General features: G+C 36.0%; 1 protein-coding gene across 1 annotated transcript; it reads left to right on the plus strand.

Annotated features, from left to right (window-relative positions):
* The first annotated feature begins 390 nt into the window (after positions 1 to 390).
* On the plus strand, positions 391 to 27949 carry LOC132558175 (uncharacterized). The gene is made up of 10 exons (XM_060222741.1): positions 391 to 542; positions 5999 to 6191; positions 6516 to 6668; positions 9522 to 9757; positions 19321 to 19421; positions 20977 to 21027; positions 21636 to 21752; positions 24562 to 24682; positions 25186 to 25283; positions 25608 to 27949. Exons 1-10 carry the CDS (start codon positions 506 to 508, stop codon positions 26739 to 26741), a joined length of 2241 nt encoding a protein of 746 aa, XP_060078724.1. The 5' UTR covers positions 391 to 505; the 3' UTR covers positions 26742 to 27949.
* The last annotated feature ends 30 nt before the right edge of the window (positions 27950 to 27979 follow it).

Below are 27979 nucleotides of genomic sequence, written 5' to 3' on the forward strand. Positions count from 1 at the left end.
CATCACACCTTCAGCTACCGAATCTTCAGGGAACCCAATGAGGTTGAGGATGCAATGTAGACACCATCGATCAACTCATTTCGAAAACTGACATATTAAATATAAATGGGTCTCTTGTAACAGTACACGTGACAGACCTTTACAAATAAACAAAGCTGTCGATTTTTACAAGTTTTAAAGCTTTTTTCTCAATGACTGGCGGAAATCGGTATTTTCAATACCCGCAAGAAGATATACTGCAACTTTATAGTTAGTCGTTTCGAGTGATATTTTGAAAGAAATATAGTTATTTGAAACAGACTGTAGACGTAGCAGACAGCTTTTTAATGGAACTCTTTTCTTAGGAGGCTCAAAATGCTAGTATCTAAGTAATCATGGCGTCTGTTTGGTTGAAGTATGACAATATTGAACGTAACGGAACTTAAGTTTATCTTATCCTAGTAGTAGTTCAACTAGGATACGAGCTAGAAACGACAGAAATGGCATCATTTAGTATCACCGCAAGATGTTGAGACGCTTTATGATGGCAGCTGTCGGAAAAGGTACGTCTATTCGAAAATTAAATTGGAAAAATGTTTACCTTTGACCCCCTTGCCACCGCCAGCTGATTTATGAAATAAATCTGTATTAATTAATGTGAACAATTTTAATGTAACATACCAAGCGGGTGTCATATGCTAACCAGTATTAATATATGTATGTATAAAACAATAACCAAATGTATCCAAACTCTGTAACGTTGAACTCTGTTTAGTACGTAAAGCGTACTGGTCTTCTTGGATTAAATCCGCCCCGACAAATGAATCAGTTTAATGATGACGTGAAAATGAAAAGCTGAAGCTCGATGAAATACAAGTTAAGTTATTTAGAGAGCAACTTATAATGAATTCCAGTCATGATGAGATAAATGGTGACAACTAGAACTGTACTCCACACTACCACCTGGCTGTTCATTTTCATAAATCTAAAAATAAATTTCATCCTGGGGCAAACAAAGTATTTCATTTGGTAACTTAAGTCTTTCTTTAGCATCCTAAAAGCCTGTTAGATCGTATATATCTCCGTGTAGTGTATCTAATAATCTCTTTAACTATAAAGGTATCCATGTGTAAGAAATTCACTGAGCAGGTATTTAATTATATATGTAATGAAACTCCTTTTCTTATGTTTGAAATTAAATATGAGTTATGTAATATCTATGTGAGTTTATTAGTGTAATTTGATCCTCCATTTTCAATGCCTCTTTCTATTTAACATATATATGGTGTCTATCTCTGTGCAATGTGAATTGAAAATCATTTCAATTCATACATGGCTGAACTACATAATTTAGGATTTTGTGAACTTTGAAGAAGAAATGAAATTGAATGACTTTACAAAAATAGTAGGGAAAAAGTCAGCTGTATAATGACAGGGTGTTGAATGTACAAATGTATTGACACTACTCCAATGAATGATTAGTCTCTAGATCTCTGAATACAGTGGGATCAAATTATTAGAAATATTGTTTACAAAAAAGGTGCTGTAAAAAATTATGTTCTTTTTCTGTTTCTAACTAGCATATGTGTATCGTGTATCTACAGATGCATATCATGTATGCCTGTATGCACTCTCTGACTATTTGTACTGGTGATCATGAGTCCATTGACAATCCAAGAGCATCATTGATTGGATAATTTCTTACAGAGGACACAACCCCTTAACCTGTCTAAATGGAGAGGTTTTGATTCTTGGTATCAGATGCAATAACATATATATTACTGACCCTGAAATATTCTATTGATTGATATGTTCTACCCAACCTCTACAATGTTTCAGATAATAAAGGATTTGCATACCGTATCCCATAAAATGAACTACATATTAGTGTATTGGTGTACGAAGTTCTGTGCATGTGGGATAAAATTAATCATCTGTTTGCTATATGTCCCTCATTGTATATCAACAAGGAAAAATTGGATTATAACTGCCAGTTGATAAACATTCCACTGAGCTCCAATGTGAGCAGTATTCTGGAACATTGGGATGCCAGCTTCTGTTTTAGGAAATTGTGATTTGTCAGTCAGTACTCCATACTTTGCAAAAGGCTATCTGGATGATGTTACATGTTCATTTACGAGTGTTCTTGCATGTCTATTTATACATATCGTAATTAAAAGGCCTTACAAATATGATTTCAATGTTAAGAATTACCAATTGTAGTATTGCCTCAAGGGAACACAAAATTTCCACATAAAGCATATATATCTATAGGGAAAAAGTGATTATTACACAAATACCAGAAGAAAACTAAAGCTATAATTTGGAAGTACCAGAAGAAGGCAAAAACTGTAATTTGGAAGTTTCACTATAAAAAATATCTCGATCCACATTATTCATGTATGATCAATGAAAAATTGATGGCTGACAAGTGTTGTTGCTTTCCATTTTGTTGATTGCATAGAAGCATAAATCTGTGTCAGAATTTCCAAAGCCTGATTATACAGGTCTTTGTTCACTGGTTTGAGATTGGGTATTTTAGCCTCATCTTTGGAAGAAAATAAGTGAATTGGGAATGAAATTTTCAAGAGTAAAAAGAGGAATTAGGCTTAAATACAAATTATTTCAATTGGGAATGGGTCCCACATTATCCGAAAAAAAACCAGAATGTGATAATATTAAAATGATTCCAAATGTAAAATATAGGAAAGCCCTGACGTTATAAAATCTGTCCTCAAGGTGTCTGTCAGATGTAAATGTCTCTTTCAAAACGTATTGATTATATGTAATATTCATGAACTATAGAGCTAACGTTCTAGCTGTCAGGTGATACCAGTACTGTTGTTGACATTTTCACCTGTATTGGTGATAATAATCCGCACAAACATGTATAGCATTACACCCAATACACATTATCTATATCTGCCACAAACCGGGAGCTTTCTAAAGGTGTGGGGTGTTTCTGTAGTTTACAGTGGTAGTGTACCGAGTGACCCTAATTATACCAGGACAGTACAAAATGCACCCGTAAGGAAAACTTTATTGTTTCACTCTTACCTTCAGTGCTCATCTATTATGTAAAAGGCAAAAGCAGGTAAGGACACTTTTATATACCATTCTCAGCATTATTGGATATGGTGATAGGTGATATCTACGAAAAAGTATCGCCATTCTTTCGTTTCTTTCCTATGATGTATACTTTTCGTAAGGTTAACCAGTATTTGCACAGATTTCGTAATGTGTACCTATATAGGTCTTGGCATCTAGGAATATCAAGTTCAGGCCTAATGCAATAATATCTGTACTAGGCAAATTCATTACTCTAAGCAACCAATGGTCTAATAAAATAAAAGATTTTATGACTAGATAAAGCATGACCAATCGGCATGGAACAATTCATTATCATAGTGGTCAACTTTTCTCTGAGTTCAGTGTCATATACATAGAGCATTGTAAAAGAGGCAACATTTACACATGGAGCTTTGCAACTGGGGCGACATTTACAATACAATATGGAGCTAATGATCTCCAGCATCAGCATTGCCAAGCAAGTCTTCATTGTAAAGGACAATTTTTTCACAGCATTTTCTGTTTCCATAAAGTTGAGGTGCTAGAAATAATACTGTTTCTCAGACAAAGCAGAATTTTTCGATGCTGAATATTTATACATGTATTGGGTGTTTATATCACCAACTAGTGTTAGAGGTATTGGATTCTTGATTCAAATGGAGAATTGTTTTTGATATTTAGTGTGAAATGGTTTCATGTTTATTTTTAATTTAGATATATAGAATGCTTTAAAGGACAGAAATGGTGTTACTTATGGATAATTAAGAACAAAAACAACATACTGTAAATGTTCCAAGTTTTTAATCGGATGTGTTAATATTGATATTTAACTTGCTCTAAGGTAAGTATCACTTTGTGTGTAGGATCTTGTTCAGGTGTACCAGGAATGAATGCACACATTTCAATGAAATTTTGATATAGGTAGGATATCCCTCCAAGCGATATGTCAGGAAATGAAATTTGCCCTAATTGTGCTTGTGGATACATATTCAGGGTATGGTATACATACAGACTACAAGAACTGTTGTAAATTAATGATAAGATTTTACCATGAATGTGACAGAAAAACAGTCATGCTGACTTTAAATATTTGATAATTCTATTTAAACTGACATCAAATGATTTTTCAGAAATTGAATTTCCTTATGAGATGTGAAAGCAATCTGTTATTTGTTTGCTGTAGTAATTTTCTATTTGACTCGGTACATAAAGAACGGGAGACACCAGGTAAACAACTGTAGATTGGAATGGTTACTTGGTAAACATTGCATGCTTTAAACATGTAGGTATACCGTGTACCCCTTCTTCAGATAGCAGTAGACCCTATTCATAACCCAGGAATATAACACTGCTATACTCTCTGTAGCTTTATTTAACCATACATACCATATGAAAATTTGATGTGCTTATTGTGATGGTTCAGTTCAAGGCAGCTTAAATATACCCAGATGTATGAGGTTCAGGTTATGTTGTGTGTGACGTTCCTACCCTCAACATGACAAGGTACGTGATATACTTAGCTTCATGGTAGAGAAGAATTATGTAGGATTACAGGGAATTCTCTTGTTTAAGAATTTCTTTTTTGGTGGACTTTGTCAATTGGTTGTCATGACTGTTTATCTGTACATACTGATGTTACCTTTGGTAAAGCAAGTTTGCTAATGGTTGCTATGTATAAGTGGTTAGTTTCATTTCAGATCTAATATATTATATAATCATACAAGAATTTATTTGATTGCTTATTTCTTTGCTTAAACAATTAAAGAAGTCAGGTGCCGTTTTGTGTACAGTTGTATGTCGAATAAGTGTACATCTTTGCAGTGTTTTTATTGTGATGATGGTTTACATAAAGCATTGCTATTTTGGATTATATCTGTAAATATATTTTGTGTAAAAACTTTTGAAAAATTAGAATCTTTGAAACAATTATTAATTATTTTCACTTAGACCTTGATATAATATTTCAAATATGGTTTTGCCAGTTGCCAATGACATCAAATCTTTTTCCTGATTCTTTGATTGTTGTCGTTTTTCAGCTAGCCTCATTGTCAGTTTAAGGCTATAAAGTCTTCACTTCAATACATTTGCATTATTAATTTTTTTTTCAACATCAGACTGTACAATAATAGCAATATTGTTTACATATATGACAATACTATCATATCAAAAGAACGTAAATTGAGATGTTCAACCTGTTAGTACTGGTAGGGGTTTTTCACTGGTGTGAAGTTGGTGCCTTTTTGTCTCATTTTGGGAGAAAAATTGGTGAACTGGGAAGGAAATTTTCAGGAGTAATTTGAAAGTATTTGGAGTTAAGTATAAGTATGAAGTAATTGTAAATAGGAATGGGTCCCATTATTGACTCCCAAAAACTCTTACAAAAAATCCCTGACTTGTAACACCGGCTTACAGAGCTATATTCATTTCAGCCCTGAGCTCTTTAAAACATCAACATAAATATTTGTACATGTGACTATATCTACAGGTTTTTAAAGATATAGTGTGATTTATATTTTTGTGATAGTGATTAAAAGAATGGGATGTCAGTATCTGATTGCCATGGTTTCATATTTGTTTACTGTGTCTAAGATTGAGCGGGGCTGAAATGCACACCGTGTCACAGGTACCAGGAAAAAATACATGGGTTACACAGGAAATTTCAGAAATTCTGACCCACTACACATTGTTTGAGATTTTGATTAGATCACTACTAAGAATTTAAGATTAATCAATATTGTTGACTTTGCTCCTTAATGTTCTAGTTTTACAAAAATTGTCTCAATCACAGTTCTTACTCTACACTGTGAAAATCTGTTTGAATTCAAATTATTTAGCTTTCCTTCCATTAAAGAGAAAAGTAAAGATAAGTAAAGTAATTTTGTTGTTCAATTTGTCTCCATCTTTAGCCACAGTTCAGCAGTCCCTTTCAGAATGCATGCTTTTATTTCAGTGAAAGTTCCATCCTCCTTGGAGCGCCCACCCTCGGCTAGCACAGCCACAGCTGGCCACAGGACCCAGATCCGGGCGTTCCAGACCAACTCCAGTCCTGTGTACAAGACTCAGTCTGATACCAACATCACAGCCAGGATGAAGGGTCTCTCTATCAAGGATAAAGTCAATAACAAAAGTCCACAGAAAAATGGGTAAGTGAGATAACAGGGTCAGCAATGGAAAGTTCACATAATAGTAAACTTCAAGCACATGGATAGCAATAGAAGTCTATATAGTTTTACTTAATTATTTTATGACAATATGAGCAGACTAAGTTTGAATGTATTTATAAGGTAAAGTATGTTGTTGTTGGTGATATCATCATCAGTAAAGTTTTACAGATAGTTCTGCTCTTATTTTAATTTATAGAGCATGGTTTACAGCCTAAGCAAAATAAAAAAGTTTCAAATTTTTAAGAATAAAAATACACTGAGTATGATTTCAATTCGCAAATACTGTGTACAATTTTATTACAGTCGGTCCTTCATGAGTACAGTTGGGGGAGCAGGGAACATTCAAATCAAGGCGCTGAATGATGTGGCCAATCTTCTGAAAAATGATGCCTGTAAGAATGTGGTGGTTGTGGCAGGGGCTGGTATCAGTACACCAAGTGGCATCCCAGACTTCAGGTAAATACTACAGAGGCTGTGATCAGTTTAACATGTGGCATCCCAGACTGTAGGTAAATACTATAGAGGCTGTGATCAGTTTAACATGTGGCATCCCAGACTGTAGGTAAATACTACAGAGGCTGAGATCAGTTTAACATGTGGCATCCCAGACTGTAGGCTGAGATCAGTTTAACATGTGGCATCCCAGACTGTAGGTAAATACTACAGAGGCTGAGATCAGTTTAACATGTGGCATCCCAGACTGTAGGTAAATACTACAGAGGCTGAGATCAGTTTAACATGTGGCATCCCAGACTGTAGGTAAATACTACAGAGGCTGAGATCAGTTTAACATGTGGCATCCCAGACTGTAGGTAAATACTACAGAGGCTGAGATCAGTTTAACATGTGGCATCCCAGACTGTAGGTAAATACTACAGAGGCTAGGATCAGTTTAACATGTGGCATCCCAGACTGTAGGTAAATACTACAGATGCTGAGATCAGTTTAACATGTGGCATCCCAGACTGTAGGTAAATACTATAGAGGCTGAGATCAGTTTAACATGTGGCATCCCAGACTGTAGGTAAATACTATAGAGGCTGAGATCAGTTTAACATGTGGCATCCCAGACTGTAGGTGAGATCAGTTTAACATGTGGCATCCCAGACTGTAGGTAAATACTACAGAGGCTGAGATCAGTTTAACATGTGGCATCCCAGACTGTAGGTCAATACTACAGAGGCTGAGATCAGTTTAACATGTGGCATCCCAGACTGTAGGTCAATACTACAGAGGCTGAGATCAGTTTAACATGTGGCATCCCAGACTGTAGGGAAATACTATAGAGGCTGAGATCCGTTTAACATGTGGCATCCCAGACTGTAGGTCAATACTACAGAGGCTGAGATCAGTTTAACATGTGGCATCCCAGACTGTAGGTAAATACTACAGAGGCTGAGATCAGTTTAACATGTGGCATCCCAGACTGTAGGTAAATACTACAGAGGCTGAGATCAGTTTAACATGTGGCATCCCAGACTGTAGGTAAATACTACAGAGGCTGAGATCAGTTTAACATGTGGCATCCCAGACTGTAGGTAAATACTACAGATGCTGAGATCAGTTTAACATGTGGCATCCCAGACTGTAGGTCAATAATACAGAGGCTGAGATCACTTTAACATGTGGCATCCCAGACTGTAGGTAAATACTACAGAGGCTGGGATCAGTTTAACATGTGGCATCCCAGACTGTAGGTAAATACTACAGAGGCTGAGATCAGTTTAACATGTGGCATCCCAGACTGTAGGTAAATACTACAGAGGCTGAGATCAGTTTAACATGTGGCATCCCAGACTGTAGGTAAATACTACAGAGGCTGAGATCAGTTTAACATGTGGCATCCCAGACTGTAGGTCAATACTACAGAGGCTGAGATCAGTTTAACAAGTGGCATCCCATACTGTAGGTAAATAATACTGATGCTGTGATCAGTTTAACATGTGGCATCCCAGACTGTAGGTAAATACTACAGAGGCTGAGGTCAGTTTAACATGTGGCATCCCAGACTGTAGGTAAATACTACAGAGGCTGGGATCAGTTTAACATGTGGCATCCCAGACTGTAGGTAAATACTATAGAGGCTGAGATCAGTTTTACATGTGGCATCCCAGACTGTAGGTAAATACTACAGAGGCTGAGATCAGTTTAACATGTGGCATCCCAGACTGTAGGTAAATACTACAGAGGCTGAGATCAGTTTAACATGTGGCATCCCAGACTGTAGGTAAATACTATAGAGGCTGAGATCAGTTTAACATGTGGCATCCCAGACTGTAGGTAAATACTACAGAGGCTGGGATCAGTTTAACATGTGGCATCCCAGACTGTAGGTAAATACTATAGAGGCTGTGATCAGTTTAACATGTGGCATCCCAGACTGTAGGTAAATACTAGGCTGAGATCAGAGGCTGAGATCAGTTTAACATGTGGCATCCCAGACTGTAGGTCAATAATACAGATGCTGAGATCAGTTTAACATGTGGCATCCCAGACTGTAGTCAAATACTACAGAGGCTGAGATCAGTTTAACATGTGGCATCCCAGACTGTAGGTAAATACTACAGAGGCTGAGATCAGTTTAACATGTGGCATCCCAGACTGTAGGTCAATACTACAGAGGCTGAGATCAGTTTAACATGTGGCATCCCAGACTGTAGGTCAATAATACAGAGGCTGAGATCAGTTTAACATGTGGCATCCCAGACTGTAGGTAAATACTATAGAGGCTGAGATCAGTTTAACATGTGGCATCCCAGACTGTAGGTAAATACTATAGAGGCTGAGATCAGTTTAACATGTGGCATCCCAGACTGTAGGTAAATACTATAGAGGCTGAGATCAGTTTAACATGTGGCATCCCAGACTGTAGGTCAATAATACTGATGCTGAGATCAGTTTAACATGTGGCATACCAGATTTTCAGTAAGTTCTACAGGAGCTGTCATTAGTACAGAAAATGGCATTCAAGACTTTAGGTAAATAATGTAGCTGCTGGGATCAGTCCAAAAAGTGACATCCCAGACTTTAATTGTACACACGCTGGTGGTATATGTTCACCAAATGGCAACTCAGACTTGAAGTTGATAGTTCAAGGCCCTTTATCTCAGAATCGATTTTCTGGCTGGATAATCTGAAATATGGAGTGATATTTTCTGAAATTTATTGAAATGCCCAAAAGAAAATCTAATAATCTGAATCAAGAAGCATTGCTTATAAAGTTGTAAATCCCTTTTCTTAGAAGAAACTTTTTTTACAAAATACTGTTGTCTCTGGATGGTCTTTAAACTTGTGTATTTTAATTTATAGGACCCCAGGAACAGGACTGTATGACAACCTAAAACAGTACAGGATACCCTACCCAGAGGCTATCTTTGATATTGATTATTTCCATCACAACCCTAAACCATTTTTCACTTTGGCCAAGGAACTGTATCCCTCTGGAAAGTACCGTCCAAACTACATCCATTACTTTGTTAAGCTGTTACATGACAAGGGAATGTTACTCAGGATGTACACCCAGAATATTGATGGACTTGAACGATGTAAGTTGTCTTCATAACATAATCTTTACCTCTTTTATGTTTCCAGGTTATCAAAAACTAGTCACATCATACACAATTTAGTCTTGGCACTGTTGATTTTGTGTACAAATGGACCTTGTTGGTCTGGACACTTGGGTTTTTGTGTACAGAAGTTGGTCTGGACACTTGGGTTTTTGTGTACAGAAGTTGGTCTGGACACTTGGGTTTTTGTGTACAGAAGTTGGTCTGGACACTTGGGTTTTTGTGTACAGAAGTTGGCGTGGACACTTGGTTTTTGTGTACAGAAGTTGGTCTGGACACTTGGGTTTTTGTGTACAGAAGTTGGTCTGGACACTTGGGTTTTTGTGTACAGAAGTTGGTCTGGACACTTGGTTTTTGTGTACAGAAGTTGGCGTGGACACTTGGGTTTTTGTGTACAGAAGTTGGTCTGGATACTTAGGTTTTTGGTTACATTTGAACCTTGTTGGTCAAGCAATTTTGGTTTTTGTGACCAGTTGGACATTGTTGGTATGAACACTAGAATTTTTGTGGACATTCATTTGTGTGACTGGATACTTGGATCTTTGTGTATAGTTACTTGTTGGTCTAGATACCTGAAAATTTTGGGGAGGGCAGGAACATATAGTTGCTGTCTTTTCTGTCTATTCGTCCAGCAATCTTTCTGTCCGTACTTTCATGTCTAGAGCATAATTGTGCCCACAGTTAAGCAAGGATCATAACACTTTGTGTAAATCTTGTTCATACTAAGTCAATATAAATTATTAACCTCCTCAATTACAGAGTTATTGCCCTTTGTTAAAATTTGGTGTCAAGAGCACAGATTTAAAGTGCTTGCATTTAAACTAGGACAATGAAGCTTAGTGAATATATTGATCATTCTAGAACAATGTGTTATTTACTAAATCAAGAGCCCTTGACCCCTTAGTTGCAGAGTTATTGCCATTTGTTAGAAATATCTTTTCCAGGGCATAACTTTGTTTGCATTCAAGCTAGGATAATGAAACTTGGTGTATACTTTGATCATACGAAGACAATGTGCAGTATACCAGTGTTAGACCTGCAACCCTTTCATTACAGATTTATTGCTCTTTGTTGAAAATTTCATGTCTGGAGCATAACTTTTCCCAACAGTTAAATAAAGGTCATGAAACTTAATTTATACTTAGATCATACAAAGACAGTGAACAATGTGCCAATGTTAGAGCCATCAATCCCTAAATTAAAGATTTGTTAAAATTTTGTGGCTAGAGCATAGTTCCGCTTGCCTAAGAGTACTGAAACTTGTATAAATTGGTTACATTAAGAGGATGTGCAGTATACGAAATTCAGGACCTGCAACCCCTTAATTACAGAATTATGACCCTGTGTTAAAATTTTGTGTCCAAGAAAGTCGTTTTCGGGGAGCATTCATCATGATACTCATCTTGTGTTCAATGGAATCTCATTATTTTCGATGATTTTGTGTGTGTGTTTATTGTAAGTTGAAACTTTATTAATCCACGCACTTTAGTTTGGTATAAGCTTGAAGTAGGACCTTCTCATTCTAAACACTTTCATTGGTTGTACCCACAGACCTGGTTAATCTGAACACTTTTGATTGTTTTTACCCATAAACCATGTAAGTCTGGACACTTTCTTTATTTTCACCCATAAACCATGTAAGTCTGGACACTTTCTTTATTTTCACCCGTAAACCATGTAAGTCTGGACACTTTCTTTATTTTCACCCATAAACCATGTAAGTCTGGATACTTTCTTTGTTTTCACCCATAAACCATGTAAGTCTGGACACTTTCTTTATTTTCACCCATAAACCATGTAAGTCTGGACACTTTCTTTATTTTCACCCATAAACCATGTAAGTCTGGACACTTTCTTTGTTTTTACCCATAAACCATGTAAGTCTGGACACTTTCTTTATTTTCACCCATAAATCATGTAAGTCTGGACACTTTATTTGTTTGTGTCCATATAAACCTGGCTAGCCTGGACACTTTTATTCAACAGTGCCACTGCTAGTCAGTTTTCCTGTAGTCTTAATATAGTTGATACCTTAGTATAGAATTATTTTATAACCTTGACTTTTGTCATTGACTAATAGTTTGGTCTTTATGGGCTTCTTTATTAAAACTTCAAAGATACTATAATTATGTAAGTATTAACAACACCAACAAGAGATTTATGAAAGCTTCCATTAACGGCAGTCAAAACAGTGTATACATAGACTCTAAGGTAACTAGGAAATACTGTTATAGAACCTGGTGTCCTTGTCACACAGACTTTAGTACTTGTTTATAAATAGACGATAAGATAAAAATTGTGTAATGAATGTGACAGAGCTTATGGTGATAAATTAATTGATTATGCTAATCAGAGTCTTTAAATTTTAATTGCATTGTGTCACACAGTAACACTGATGTTTAAACTACACTGTATACATACCAGTTATATACCTGATTTAATCAATAGTTGATCTTAATGTTAATGTTTAGGGATTATAAATACAAACATGAATGTACTTTAGTCATGATCATTGCAAAAGACATTTAAATTTTGTTTGAAAGACTTGTTCACTAAGTAGTGGGTTTATATGTGGTAAAATATGATAATACAATGTTTGTAGCTGAAACAGATGTTGATGAAATCCATTCTGGATCATGTGATGTGTTTTGTAGCAACTACAATATCATTTGAAAATCAAATGATGGATATTTACCATTTTTTTCTGTCTGTGGACAAAGAATTGATTGGCTTATATAGATGTGATAGGGAAAAACATTATAACATGTACACAATCATTATTTAGATATGAATGAAGCTACTGAGGTCAAAAGCACCACTGACACATACTGTAAAATTGTTAGACTCAATTTTTGTGGTTTTCCAGGAAAAAACTTCATGCATACTGTATCTACTTATATTTCTTTAAATAGTTTGTATACATATGAATATATTAATTAAGAGTACCTATGAAATCAATGATTATATACAGCTTGAAAATGAATTATTTTACAGTAGATATTTCACAGCTGTATGTGTCTGTATTGTCTGTATTGTACACCAATACTGACAATCCTGCTACAATAACAATATTATTATTATTATTGCATTCTTAACGGCCCATCAACACATAAAAGGTAATTCGGGCCATCAACCTGTAAAGTCCTGTTACAAACTGGTCTCGAAAAACAAGGATATCTTATGAAAGCTGTGAAAATAGAACAAAAACCAAACTTTATCAAGTAATAGTCTGTGACCAAAATTGTTGATACTGGCTTTATGTACTTAGCAAATTTATTGCAGTTTTAAAAGATGAGGACGATTTATTATATATGTTAATTTAATATGATGCAGTCATGAAAAAAAGAGGCACACCTGTAAATTGAAATATCACATCTGTACACGACATCACACCTATTACAGTCGTCTCCAAAGGTACAATCTGTGAAAATATATCAGACTACGATGTTTGTCCACCCTCGTACTTAACCAGCAGGGTCAGTCACCTAAATGTTTACTGTCCACCCAGTATTATGAAAAAATCATGAATTTTTCCAATTTCATTATTATAATCATTGTATTCCTGTCTTAGCACCAGTGAGAAGTAGACTAATTCATTCTGAATACATGGATCATACCATGATGATATGAAAAGGGAAGGAAGGATATTATATCTGTTTCTGTATGAGGATATTTCTGTGACATTCTCCAGCTGTGTTGGGTGTAGACCAAGAGGACAGTTCATTCTCTCTAATATTCCATGCTGTTTGTATTTGATTATAGAAAACCATAGGATCATAAAATGTCAGTGTCAGATCACAGACTCACAAAATATCTGTGTGACTGACCTCTAGGTCAAGTGATAAAACAGAGGTTGGTTTTTGTGAAGAAATTAAAATTTAAAATTCCAAATTTCAGAGATATCTTAAAATTTGCCATCCTACATATCTTATTGGTAAAACAATGTGAAATGTGTGGTGATTGTTGCAAGTTTGACAGATTTTAAGTAAATTGTATGTACAAAAATGTAGTCACAGATACCAATTGTAAACTGGTCTCTTTTTCTGATTACATATTTCATATAATGAATATTGCAACTGAAATACTGCTAAGATTGTTATTTTTTTAGTATACCCAGGTATACCACAAATGAAAGATACATTGAAAAAAAATACAGAAAAACACAGTTATTTAATCTGGGAAAAATAAATCTTTCCTGCTTCATGCTTTCGGTAAAACTACTTTATATAACATTTAATGGGCATGAATGGATATTTGATAAGTCTTTGATTGTGTATTGACAGAAATATGCCACTAAGACTTATCTAGAACAGACTATAGGTTCTCACTTCCAGGTGTACGTAGTATGCCAACCAAGGTGTATATATATAAAATTATGTATTCCTTAATTCTGGTGTGATTTTCCACTGTTCAGGTCAATACTGTCAACAGGTGTACCCTACAATTTCTATAGATCCATTGTTGGGGCCTTGAATTATCGCCTTCATGCTATAATGGTTCTGTCAATGGACACTATTGTCCTTATCTAAATGGCCGTAAAAGTATTGCAGCACATCAACATTCATCTTGCTTTTAAAAAAATTGATTTATACACTTATGACAGAACTACATTTATAACTTTAACAAGATTCTGATAAATCATATTTTGAATGGTCTTTTGTATTGAATCAATGAATTTGTCATATTAATGTATTATAGTTTTATGGTAGCCTTGGTGTACTTGTCGTGCTTATAAGAAATAAATCAAATATTTTTATGGAACATTAAGTTTGAATTTCAAAAGTGATATCTGTGGAAATAAACTGAATGTAGATTAAGGTTAAGATTAAAAAAGCTGATTGTTCAAAGATTTCAACAACACCACATTAAACATTTGGGATTAAGTTGGTTTCATATAATGACAACTGTTTCTCAAAAATAAAAGAAAAAATGAAAAAGAACTCAAACAAGGCCATGGATAAATACCATATTTTCTGGTCTATAAGCCACAACTTTTTCACTGGTGAGTCGGGCAGGCAGCTTATATGCCAGTGCAGCTTACATGTGGACGAAACCAAACACCGGCAGAATGGGGAAAAATATGTAGTACCAGTACAAGACATCATAAACTGGTTTTTACGGGTACTACGTGTTTGTAACTGAAACAATCTACATAGAACCAATTGTAATCATATGCGAAATAATTTGAAGATTGCATTTGAATAACATTCCCTTAGATTTAGTTAATGATACCTGTAATATATTCTTGACTTACATAGTTTCTTCAAAACAGTATACGCAAGAAAGGGTAGTAGATGTTTCTAGTAGACTATTGCACCATAGAATCGATAGTTGAAGCTGTAATGCGGGACGAGCCTCAGTTCAGCACTCACGGGAAAAAAAAATACAAGAGATACTGCAATACAGATATATACAAGTTTATTTACAGTAAGTACACTAAATATAGACAATAACACACTCGCATTCACCCACTCTATCTTCCACACCTACTATCTAAATGTTACACTACAGTCTCTTCAAACACTGGGAGTCTTGTCACCTTTCTCCGAGGAAATCCGTTCAAACTCAAGGAACAAGTTATTTTGACCGGTCCCGACTCTTCGTCCACAAGCACGAGACGGTGCACGATGTGTATACAAAATGTAGCCCATGGCTAACACAATTTCAGCATGTCATATGCATATCAGCAATCTATCTAAGAACATGATCCCCAACACCAGCACTGAATGAATAGCCCACCTGAAGTCTTGTCTCTACGTCCTGGTATCTGTCCGTGTCCCGCGTGGTTGCTGTTGCAATACTAGCCGGTCCCGTTGCATACCAGTCTGTCACATTCTTTGCAGGCTCTGGGTAGCATAACGCAGTTGTCTGCCCGTCGTGTGAAGCTATAATAAACATGAACAAAATATCATAAACAATCATACACATCCATACTTTAATCCAACTAAGTCATTCCTTAATTAACTTTATAATTTACCATCAATTCTACTTCCCTTTATAATTAATAAACCTAATTGTACATATACCCCTACAAACATATTCAATTCTAGGATGCATGACCGTTTTCTTTAAATAATAATGCCAAAATGAAGGTATTACTGCAACCATATATGCTAATGAGTGGCTCCGTACTTTTTACACCTACATGCACTCAACCCTAGCACAGGTAAATACAACTACAACTCAGGGCTTCCATAGATAAACTGGATAGATTGGATTACCGGCAATAGGGACAAATAAAATATGGCACGAAATAGCCAACTAAAACAACAAATTATGAAAGACAAAAAGAATACTTACCTCAGTCAGATATCCGGGCTTCATCACACACGAATTATGTACTGGAAAATAATCACAACATGGTCAAACAACTGCTCCAAACAATGGCCACTCGTCTCACCTGTCCCGTCCAGCGCTACCCGTCCTCCCTCACCCGTACACACACATGCACATGTGACAAATTCACTCACCATTCACAATAACAAATAGATGTACCTGCGTTCATGACAGAAGCCTCCAACCAGGCTTATACATGTATGACACCGTGAAAATCGCTAAAAACTAGCCCTGTGACTTATACTTGGTTTTCGGTTTATAGGAGGAAAAATATAGTACATCTCAAGCCAGCTTTACCCTGAATACTGTAAAAAAATAATTCTCAATAGCTTAAAGCTAAAGAAAACCGTTTTTATGGTATCTATTTTTGGCAATTTGATTCTTTCCTTAAAAATAGTGGAAAATAAATCCAATGAAAGGTAAGAACATTGACAATAGACAAAGAATAGGTTAACATATCAGTTGGGTAATAAGCCCATGTCTGGTATTAGGCCTATTCATTCAATAGAATTACCAACAAATGCTATTTGATTCTTTGTATTAATCCACCCCTTGACTTCATAATAGACATAATGTGTTGATTCCTTGGTTTTATTGTTGACTTATCCAGTACACAGATTAGGATTTAAATGTTTGTGTTGATGTTGGACTATATTGTAGGTGGGTTTTCAGGAACCAGAGTTTCATATCAGCTTTATCTTACTATGTCTATCCTCTTGTTAGGAGAAAGAAATCTGTCAACATTCATTTATGTATTTATCCTGCTATCAGTTGAGGAGGTGAACATGTTACCGATGACTCAATATCAGGAGGTGGGCTTATTAAAGGACCTCTGGCGACTAACATATAACCTCTTATTCAATGTCGTGGGTGGGCTTATTACAGGACCTCTGGCAACTAACATATAACTTCTGATTCAGTGTTGTGGGTGGGCTTATTACAAGACCTTTGGAGCAAACACATTACCAGTACCGTTGATTCAAAGTCAGTGATGAGCTTATTACAAGATAATGATAAAGTATAATTCTACAAAACAGCCAGACTATAGATATTTGTCCTGTTAACAGGTTTGACTGAGTATAATTCTACAAAACAGCCAGACTATAGATATTTGTCCTGTTAACAGATTTGACTGATTATAATTCTACAAAACAGCCAGACTATAGATATTTGTCCTGTTAACGGGTTTATATAATTCTACAAAACAGCCAGACTATAGATATTTGTCCTGTTAACAGGTTTGACTGAGTATAATTCTACAAAACAGCCAGACTATAGATATTTGTCCTGTTAACAGGTTTGACTGAGTATAATTCTACAAAACAGCCAGACTATAGATATTTGTCCTGTTAACAGGTTTGACTGAGTATAATTCTACAAAACAGCCAGACTATAGATATTTGTCCTGTTAACAGGTTTGACTGAGTATAATTCTACAAAACAGCCAGACTATAGATATTTGTCCTGTTAACAGGTTTGACTGAGTATAATTCTACAAAACAGCCAGACTATAGATATTTGTCCTGTCAACAGGTTTGACTGAGTATAATTCTACAAAACAGCCAGACTATAGATATTTGTCCTGTTAACAGATTTGACTAAGTATAATTCTACAAAACAGCCAGACTATAGATATTTGTCCTGTTAACAGGTTTGACTGAGTATAATTCTACAAAACAGCCAGACTATAGATATTTGTCCTATTAACAGGTTTGACTGAGTATAATTCTACAAAACAGCCAGACTATAGATATTTGTCCTGTTAACAGGTTTGACTGAGTATAATTCTACAAAACAGCCAGACTATAGATATTTGTCCTGTTAACAGGTTTGACTGTATGACTGAATACATTTTTTTTTTTCATTTATTAGTTAATGAATACGAGATCTAGATAAACATTACTTTGATAAAGTTCAAATTTTTCATTTTGGGAGATATACCTAGTAGAATGTTGGCAAGTATGCTGAAAATGACTTAGGTATAGATTGCTGTAGATTGCTGATCTAAGATTACATAACTGTTGACAATTTAACATCTGGTGAACAGTTATTCAGTCTGTTTCTCATTTATGTGTTTTTTCTAATATTTATAGAATTGATTATAAGTCTACAATAAAGTATGTTTCTTTATACCTACTGATAAAACAACTGTATTTTTGTGTGAAATTGAGGGAGAATATTCCTATTAATGTCAGCTGTAGTAGAACTTTGACAGCAAGGTCTGATGCCTGATCAGATTACAGGTTGATGGAGATTTGCCAGACAAGTTCATTTACTAAATGTTTCTACATGACACAATACACTTCAGAGTAGGTTAGACCTATTGTTTGGTCTGTCTCTGTTAACCTACTGTTGTGTAAACAGTTATTTGATTTATGTAGAGATGCATATTGGTACAAAAGGTGGTAAAACTAGATTTGGGTCAAGTAAAGTGTGTCAGTTGTTCTATTTAAATCTCTGTAAAACTAGGAGATAAAATGGTTTGATAATCACATTACCTGCCATTTCTGATCAGTAATATTTCAAGGTCATCTATTTAACTTATTTAGAATATGAATCTTCGATATCCAAATTACTGTAATCTATATTCCAAAATATTTGAAGCTAAATGTTGGAGATAAAAACTGACTTTTGCTATACAGTAAAACCTGTCTTAAGATTACCTGTATACAAAGGTCACTTTTCTATAAAGGTCATTTTTTTTGTTCTCTGTGTAATGCCATTCATAGTAACAGCACCTCTTTATAAAGATCACCTGTCTGTAAAGTCCATTTCCCGTTCATTTAATGGTAATGCATAATAACTGAACCTCTATATAAAAGCCATCTGTGTTAGGCCATTTTCCCCTGTTCCCTAGAGTGACCTCTTAGACAGGGTTGACTATATATATATATATATAAACAGGATTCAAGATCACTATGACCTAATTTTGTACTGATTTTACCTGATTTGAAGTATTTGTGCATTTTTTTTTCTGACATGAATTTTAAGTCACTGAGATCTATAGTCTTTTTGATTAAAGAACTGATGGGTGTTATACAGTAAATATATCTTTAGCCCTTTTGTAAATGCATCACTAAAGAATTGATGAAGTAATCTGGAAAATACATTATTGGCCCACTTTTAATGCAGCCTTAGTTTGAATGTTGATTTTAATATGGCCTTGTATTGAAATTAGATATCTATTTAATTAATTATATTTGCAGTGGCAGGGTTACCAGCTGAGAAACTTGTGGAGGCCCATGGGACATTTGCATCTGCTACCTGCACAATTTGTGGTTATCTACATGAAGGTTCAGTGGTCAAGGTAAAGGTTAAGTTGTTAAGATATCAGATCAAACCAATAAGAGCATTATAATACCAGCCAAATCAGAATCAGAATGATAGATTAATAGGAACCTGTATTATAAGGAAGGCTTCCTATATGATAGGTTCACAGGAGCCTGTAGTACAGGTGAGGTTTCCTACAGGATAGGTTCACAGGAGTCTGTAGTATAGGTGAGGTTTCCTACAGGATAGGTTAACAGGAGCCTGTAGTACAGGTGAGGTTTCCTACATGATAGATTAATAGGAGCCTGTATTATAAGGAAGGCTTCCTATATGATAGGTTCACAGGAGCCTGTAGTACAGGTGAGGTTTCCTACAGGATAGGTTCACAGGAGCCTGTAGTACAGGTGAGGTTTCCTACATGATAGGTTATCAGGAGCCTGTAGTACAGGTGAGGTTTCCTACATGATATGTTAACAGGAGCCTGTATTATAGGTGAGGTTTCCTACATGATAGGTTAACAGGAGCCTGTAGTACAGGTGAGGTTTCCTACATGATAGGTTAACTGGAGCCTGTAGTACAGGTGAGGTTTCCAACATGATAGGTTAACTGGAGCCTCTAGTACAGGTGAGGTTTTCTAAATGATAATTGTTTCACACTTATGACGTCACGCTAATCCAGGCAGAAATCCGGGTGTTGAGGCTAATCGCTTGTGTGTGACAGGTGCAAACCGGGAAGTTTAAACAGCGATATCGCGGCAACGCTGTAACGGATTTTGTTAGGGTTTTCGACATTTATTTCGCTTAACATGACAATATTTATATGTAAAATAAAGTTGCCATTAAATGTACACTTTAACAGGAGCCTGTATTATAGGTGAGGTTTCCTACAGGATAGGTTAACAGGAGCCTGTATTATAGGTGAGGTTTTCTACATGATAGGTTAGCAGGAGCCTGTATTATAGGTGAGGTTTCCTACATGATAGGTTAACAGGAGCCTGTATTATAGGTGAGGTTTCCTACATGATAGGTTAACAGGAGTCTATTATAGGTGAGGTTTCCTACAGGATAGGTTAACAGGAGCCTGTATTATAGGTGAGGTTTCCTTCAGGATAGGTTCACGGGAGCCTGTATTATAGGTGAGGCTTCCTACATGATAGGTTAACAGGAGCCTGTATTATAGGTGAGGTTTCCTACATGATAGGTTAACAGGAGTCTGTATTATAGGTGAGGCTTCCTACAGGATAGGTTAAGTCTGTATTATAGGTGAGGTTTCCTATAGAACAGTTTTACAGGAGCCTTTGTTGAAGGAAAGGTTTCCGATGTGTAATTGTATACTTTTCATTGTATTACAAGTGTTAGTTTTCTCAGGAGCTTGTGATCAGTAGTGCTTGTTTCCCATATGGTGTGGTATTTCAGTACATGTTAACCATGGAAAAGGTTTCTCCTGTTATATTGTATACTATTGTATATTATTGTATATTATATTGTTACTATTGTTTTAAAGAAGCCTGTATTTGTTAGATGTGATGGTAAATGTATTGTTTTCCCTGGTAAAAAAAAAACTAATAATATTCTATCATTTTGTGTTTACAGGAACCTGTGTTTCAGGACAAGCTACCCTTGTGTAAGAGGCGTGGCTGTCCGGTAAGTCTTCCAACAGACAGAAGTGAACTTTCCTAACTTTTCACTTCATTTTCAGTGGTTAAAATTTGGATTGAATACATTTACGGATCTCTGACTACCCCTAAAATCCTACGTTAATTGCCCCCTCGATGGGCCCCTATTGATTAGAGTTGAAGATTTAAGATAATCAAATATTGATAACAACTACCATCAGGATGCAATGTTATTCATTTAATTAACATCATTGGCATTATGTTGGCTCATTTAGACTGTAATTTATATTAGTGTGGTGAAGTGTTTTGTTCACAATATCAGCATGTTATCTGATTGATGGCTATGTCTGAACTCGGAGGCAAATCAATCTGACTTGTCATGTTGAAAGTTTTAATTAAATTTGTCAAACTATTTTTTCTTGTTTTTGTACATAATTATACTGTATACATCAACTGTTGACAGAAAAATCAAAATCTCTATGATTTAAGATCCATTTTATTGCAGAGATGAAATTGAATTTATTTTTTGAAGTTTCATAATAGTTAAGTTATCGGTACACTGTTTGCTATGCATCCATATCTGCTAATTTTTTGTTTATTTGCCATTTGACAGGATGTTTTGATAATTCTTTATAGGGAATCGTTAAACCAGATATTGTGTTCTTTGGTGAGGATTTACCCAAACGATTCTACTTCTATCTGAAGGATATGTTACAAGCTGATCTAGTCATTATAATGGGGACATCTTTAGGGGTAAGTATAACGTCAAACTACACTGAGAACAGTGGGGGTCAAACTACACTTACAGCAATGAGGGTCAATAAGGGTCAAACTACACTTACAGCGATGAGGGTCAATAAGGGTCAAGCTACACTTACAGCGACAATGGTGAATAAGGGTCAAACTACACTTACAGGGGCGAGGATCAATAAGGGTTAAACTACACTTACAGCGATGAGGGTGGATAAAGGTCAAACTACACTTAAGGCAACGGCGGTCAATAAGGATCTAACTACACTTACAGAGACGAGGGTGAATAAGGGTCAAACTACACTTACAGAGACGAGGGTGAATAAGGGTCAAACTACACTTACAGAGACGAGGGTCAATAAGGGTCAAACTACACTTACAGAGACGAGGGTCAATAAGGGTCAAACTACACTTACAGAGACGAGGGTCAATAAAGGTCAAACTACACTTAAGGCAACGAGGGTCAATAAGGATCTAACTACACTTACAGCGACGAGGGTCAATAAGGGTCAAACTACACTTACAGTGACGAGGGTCAATAAGGGTCAAACTACACTTACAGCGATGAGGGTGGATAAAGATCAAACTACACTTACAGAGACGAGGGTCAATAAGGATCTAACTAAACTTACAGCAATGAGGGTGAATAAGGGTCAAACTACACTTACAGCGACGAGGGTCAATAAGGGTCAAACTACACTTACAGCGACGAGGGTCAATAAAGGTCAAACTACACTTAAGGCAACGAGGGTCAATAAGGATCTAACTACACTTACAGCGACGAGGGTCAATAAGGATCAAACTACACTTACAGTGATGAGGGTGAATAAGGGTCAAACTACACTTACAGCAACGAGGGTGAATAAGGGTCAAACTACACTTACAGAGACGAGGGTCAATAAGGGTCAAACTACACATACAGAGACAAGGGTCAATAAGGGTCAAACTACACTTAAGGCAACGAGGGTCAATAAGGGTCAAACTATACTTACAGAGATGAGGGTCAATAAGGGTCAAACTACACTTACAGATAACGAGGATCAATAAGGGTCAAACTACACTTAAGGCAACGAGGGTCAATAAGGGTCAAACTACACTTACAGAGACGAGGGTCAATAAGGGTCAAACTACACTTACAGAGACAAGGGTCAATAAGGGTCAAACTACACTAACAGAGACGAGGGTCAATAAGGGTCAAACTACACTTAAGGCAACGAGGGTCAATAAGGGTCAAACTACACTTACAGCAACGAGGGTGAATAAGGGTCAAACAACACTTACAGAGACGAGGATGAATAAGGGTCAAACTACACTTACAGCGACGAGGGTGAATAAGGGTCAAACTACACTTAAGGCAAGGAGGGTCAATAAGGGTCAAACTACACTTAGAACTGTGAGGGTCAATAAGGGTCAAACTACACTTACAGCCCTAAGTGGCAGTGAGGGTCAAAACCTCATTGCCAGCTTTGGGTCAGTGAAGGTCACAGTATAAACATACTTCTTGTCATTGAGGATCAGAACACCAAGACTGCTATAAAGAAATGCTCTGAAAGTCAGTGAGGATAAACACTCACTTACAGCATTGAAAGCCACTGACTAATCTAATCATTATAGTGTCAAAATTTGTGAAATGGTACACAGCCTTAGCCATACTGACCATTTTAGTTGTTCTCAGAGAAGCTTTCTGGAGGACAGTGAGGGTCAAACCAAACCAAATGATCTATGCATAGTCACTTCTCTAGAGATAAGTAATTGTGAAATCACACTGACCAGTCTATTATAGTTATATCTACTGACCTGGGAGATAAGTAATTGTGAACTCACACTGACCAGTCTGTTTATAGTTATGTTTACTGACCTCGGAGAGAAGTAATTGTGAACTCACACTGACCAGTCTATTTATAGTTATGTTTACTGACCTGGGATATTAAGTAATTGTGAACTCACACTGACCAGTCTATTTATAGTTATGTCTACTGACCAGGGAGATAAGTAATTGTGAAATCACACTGACCAGTCTATTTATAGTTGTGTCTACTGACCAGGGAGATAAGTAATTGTGAACTCACACTGACCAGTCTATTTATAGTTATGTTTACTGTCCTGGGATATAAGTAATTGTGAACTCACACTGACCAGTCTATTTATAGTTACGTCTACTGATCTAGGAGATAAGTAATTGTGAACTCACACTGGCCAGTCTATTTATAGTTATGTCTACTGACCAGGGAGATAAGTAATTGTGAACTCACACTGACCAGTCTATTTATAGTTATGTCTACTGACCAGGGAGATAAGTAATTGTGAACTCACACTGACCAGTCTATTTATAGTTATGTTTACTGATCTAGGAGATAAGTAATTGTGAAATTACACTGACCAGTCTATTTATAATAATGTCTACTGACCAGGGAGATAAGTAATTGTGAACTCACACTGACCAGTCTATTTATAGTTATGTTTACTGATCTAAGAGATAAGTAATTGTGAACTCACACTGACCAGTCTATTTATAGTTATGTCTACTGATCTAGGAGATAAGTAATTGTGAAATCACACTGACCAGTCTATTTGTAGTTATGTTTACTGACCTGGGAGAGAAGTAATTGTGAACTCACACTGACCAGTCTATTTATAGTTATGTCTACTGACCAGGGAGATAAGTAATTGTGAAATCACACTGACCAGTCTATTTATAGTTATGTTTACTGACCTGGGAGAGAAGTAATTGTGAACTCACACTGACCAGTGTTTTATTACATTTTAACTAATGGAGATATAAAGATAATAAAAATATTGTTTATGTTGACAGGTCCAGCCATTTGCTGGTATTGTGGACACAGTCAGATGGACAGTACCTAGAGTTCTGTTCAACATGGAGGCTGTAGGACCATTTAGACATAGTAAACGTGCCAAGGACATAGTAGCTGAAGGTAAACATTTATGAAATGTTACAGGTGGTATTGTGCTATTGTAATATGAGCTAGGAAACCTTGTTAATAGACTAGGAAAATGCCCACACCCCACCTCACCCAACCTCACCCAACCCTCCTGAAAAAAAAATAATAATAATGCCCAAACTCCAATGCCGACCAAAAATAATCATTATAAAACTTGATGTTACATTACAATAGAATAGATATGATTAAAGTATTTTTATAGGTTTTTCAAGCAAGACAGACCAGGGTTATATATGTCCCTGCAATTTGGTGGGAACATAAAATGGTTGTGAAAGCCAAATCCTTATCATATTGATGAAACATGAAACTGTTGAATGTGAATTTTATCACATTTAAAATGTACTTTCCAAAATGCAATGAGGAATTCTGTGTAGCATGAACTCTTTAACATATTGAGATGCTGTAATACTAATAGGTAGGATAAAATCTGTGTAGTGTGAACTCTTTAACATATTGAGATGCTGTAATGAAAATAGGTGACCTGATCAAGAGCATGCAGAACTTCACAGAGATGGTTGGTTGGAAAGCTGACATAGAAGATCTCATCATCAAGTCTGAAGGAGTCCTCAAAATTGTGAGTCCATCATTTGTAGAAATGTTGTCAGTTTAAGGTTTTGTATTTCGTAAAAAAATATTTCCAAGTAGATCAAATTTCTGAAATCTCGACTTCATTTGGTCCTGGTTATTATAATCATATGTAAACTTTTCTTATCAGATTTAAGGAAAATGTCTAAATGGTGACATACAAAATGAAGAAGGGAGGTAATTTCTGAAAAGAAGAGTTCCATTTTGTGATTGTTATTAAATATTCTATATTAAAGTATGTATAGCACTATTTGAAGATAACATTTTCTTATATTGCCTGTAGGAATTCCTATTTATCTTGTTATGTTTTTAGTGTGATGCTGAATTTTTGAAAAATACTGCTAAGCGTATGATGGAATATAGAAGAAAAAAGCCACCAGCTCCTGTAAGAAATACTTTTTTCCGATCAAGTGCCGTGGAATCTGATTCATCATCAGAGTCTGAATCAGATGAATCAAGTGATTCTTCTTCAGATGATGATATACCTCGTAGGAGAAAAAACAAAAAGTTGGCATGGAATCGGACTCGAAAACCAACAGATTATGGCAAAAACGGAATATCAAACAGTATTCATAGCAATGGTGCACGTTGTAATGGTGTCCCTGTTGATTTAAGAACCAATATAAATGGTAACAATAATGATGGATCGAGAAACTACAGCACAGCATCTGCCCCAACATCCTCAAGGATGGACAAAAATGGGGCTAATGTTATACCCAACAATAAAGCGCCTGTCATTATGATGCGGAAAAAGGCTGGCACGCCAAGTGGCACAAGTTCAAATCCCGGTATAAAATTAGAGAGTGGATCAGGTTCTGTTCCAAACAGTACTTCAGGTGTCTCAAAGAAAATGCAGGCAAGAATTCGTAGGAGTACATCAGACAAATTATTTGGTACAAAAACTCCAACAGGGACAAGTTCTAGTTCAAAAACACCTACTGGTTCAAAGACGCCTGTAAATACCAACAATAATGGTGACAGACGTTTACGACCTTTGACAGGCAAAGGTAAAAGGTCACCTAAACCTGGTGCAGACCAAGGTAACAAACAGACTATTGAAAATGGGAAGAGTGACAAACAGGAATATGTTGATGCAGAGGCAAAAGAAAACAAAGTGATAGTGAACGATGGTAAGCCTCCTCTACCTAAAAAAGTGACAGCTACCAAGGAGCTCAACTCCCTTAATGCGAAACCATATGGATTTTCAACTCCACGAAAACTACCAGGGCGACCAACCGTGGCTTCCAATGTAATCGGAGGGCCAAAGCCTAATCCTCCAAGTTTTTATCAAGATATGTTATCAGGCAGGACAGATATTCCAAAAATATCCTACCGACATCGATTACAGCCTTCTAATACATATGATGCAAGAATATTTTCATATAGGGGTGCAATTTCATCTTCCTCGGAGGCAGAATCAGATAGCGACTCTTCAGACTCGAGGTGACACACCAGTATGTAATGGATTAAAGTTTAAAACATTCCCTTTGGAGTGATCAAATATTGCATATTCATTTCTCCTCATTGTCCATATCTTGAAAAGTGCCTCCTGGTGGCATTTGTGGTACTTCTTGGCTCGTATACTCACATCCTACAGATGATAAAAATTCAAATAAGAAGCATTTTTGCTTATGAAAGGAAGACATGTGGAAAACCATATTTATGTCATCATTCATTTAATTATACATGCAACGTTTAGTGAAGGTTTATGGTGAAAATTTTACGGGTACAAATGTGAGTATGTTCTAGCATTATTTAGTCTACCAGTAATGAAGTATTTATAATATGCATCACCTAGTCATTTTGTAGTTGGTCTTCATTCATACAGGATAAATTTCATCCAGATTTTTTTTGTTTAAAATTTGTGTCTCTTGTCTTACGTTTTAGTAAGGTCAACAAGCTTAAATATCAGACGTTTGAAATAACAAAACATCTAGACCAGGAAACTGTTCAAATTAACCCTGTGTAATCCTGACCAATGTTATGTATAGGAACTGAAACCTCTAGTAGTATACCTTGTTTTTATACCTGAAATCTCTGGTTCTCTGACAGTATATGTTTTTTAGACCTGAAATCTCTGGTTCTCTGACAGTATATGTTTTTTAGACCTGAAATCTCTGGTTCTCTGACAGTATATGTTTTTTAGACCTGAAATCTCTGGTTCTCTGACAGTATATGTTTTTTAGACCTGAAATCTCTGGTTCTCTGACAGTATATGTTTTTTAGACCTGGAATCTCTGGTTCTCTGACAGTATATGTTTTTTAGACCTGAAATCTCTGGTTCTCTGACAGTATATGTTTTTTAGACCTGAAATCTCTGGTTCTCTGACAGTATATGTTTTTTAGACCTGGAATCTCTGGTTCTCTGACAGTATATGTTGTTTAGACCTGAAATCTCTGGTTCTCTGACAGTATATGTTTTTTAGACCTGAAATCTCTGGTTCTCTGACAGTATATGTTTTTTAGACCTGAAATCTTTGGTTCTCTGACAGTATACTTTTTTTAGACCTGAAATCTCTGACAGTATATTTTGTTTCCTTCATCACTACAATGTGGTGGCTGTACAGGATTAAATACTTCATGGCTGACAATGTTTTCTTTACCATTAAGGTGGCTTAATTGTCTGTTAGTCAACAGGTATGATTTCAAGATGAGAGTGTCAATTGTGATATATTCATGTTTTGA

This window comes from Ylistrum balloti, unplaced genomic scaffold, assembly GCF_031769215.1.
Source record: "Ylistrum balloti isolate Yb309-2 unplaced genomic scaffold, AGI_CSIRO_Ybal_v1 Utg369568, whole genome shotgun sequence".
Lineage (NCBI taxonomy): Eukaryota > Metazoa > Mollusca > Bivalvia > Pectinida > Pectinidae > Ylistrum > Ylistrum balloti.

Bases quoted from the DNA above. Each gene is read 5' to 3' on its own strand.
- LOC132558175 (XM_060222741.1), top strand. From the start codon at position 506: ATGTTGAGACGCTTTATGATGGCAGCTGTCGGAAAAG. The intron at 21,753-24,561 runs GTAAGTATAACG...TTATGTTGACAG, and splicing joins TAATGGGGACATCTTTAGGG to GTCCAGCCATTTGCTGGTAT. The intron at 24,683-25,185 runs GTAAACATTTAT...TAATGAAAATAG, and splicing joins CAAGGACATAGTAGCTGAAG to GTGACCTGATCAAGAGCATG.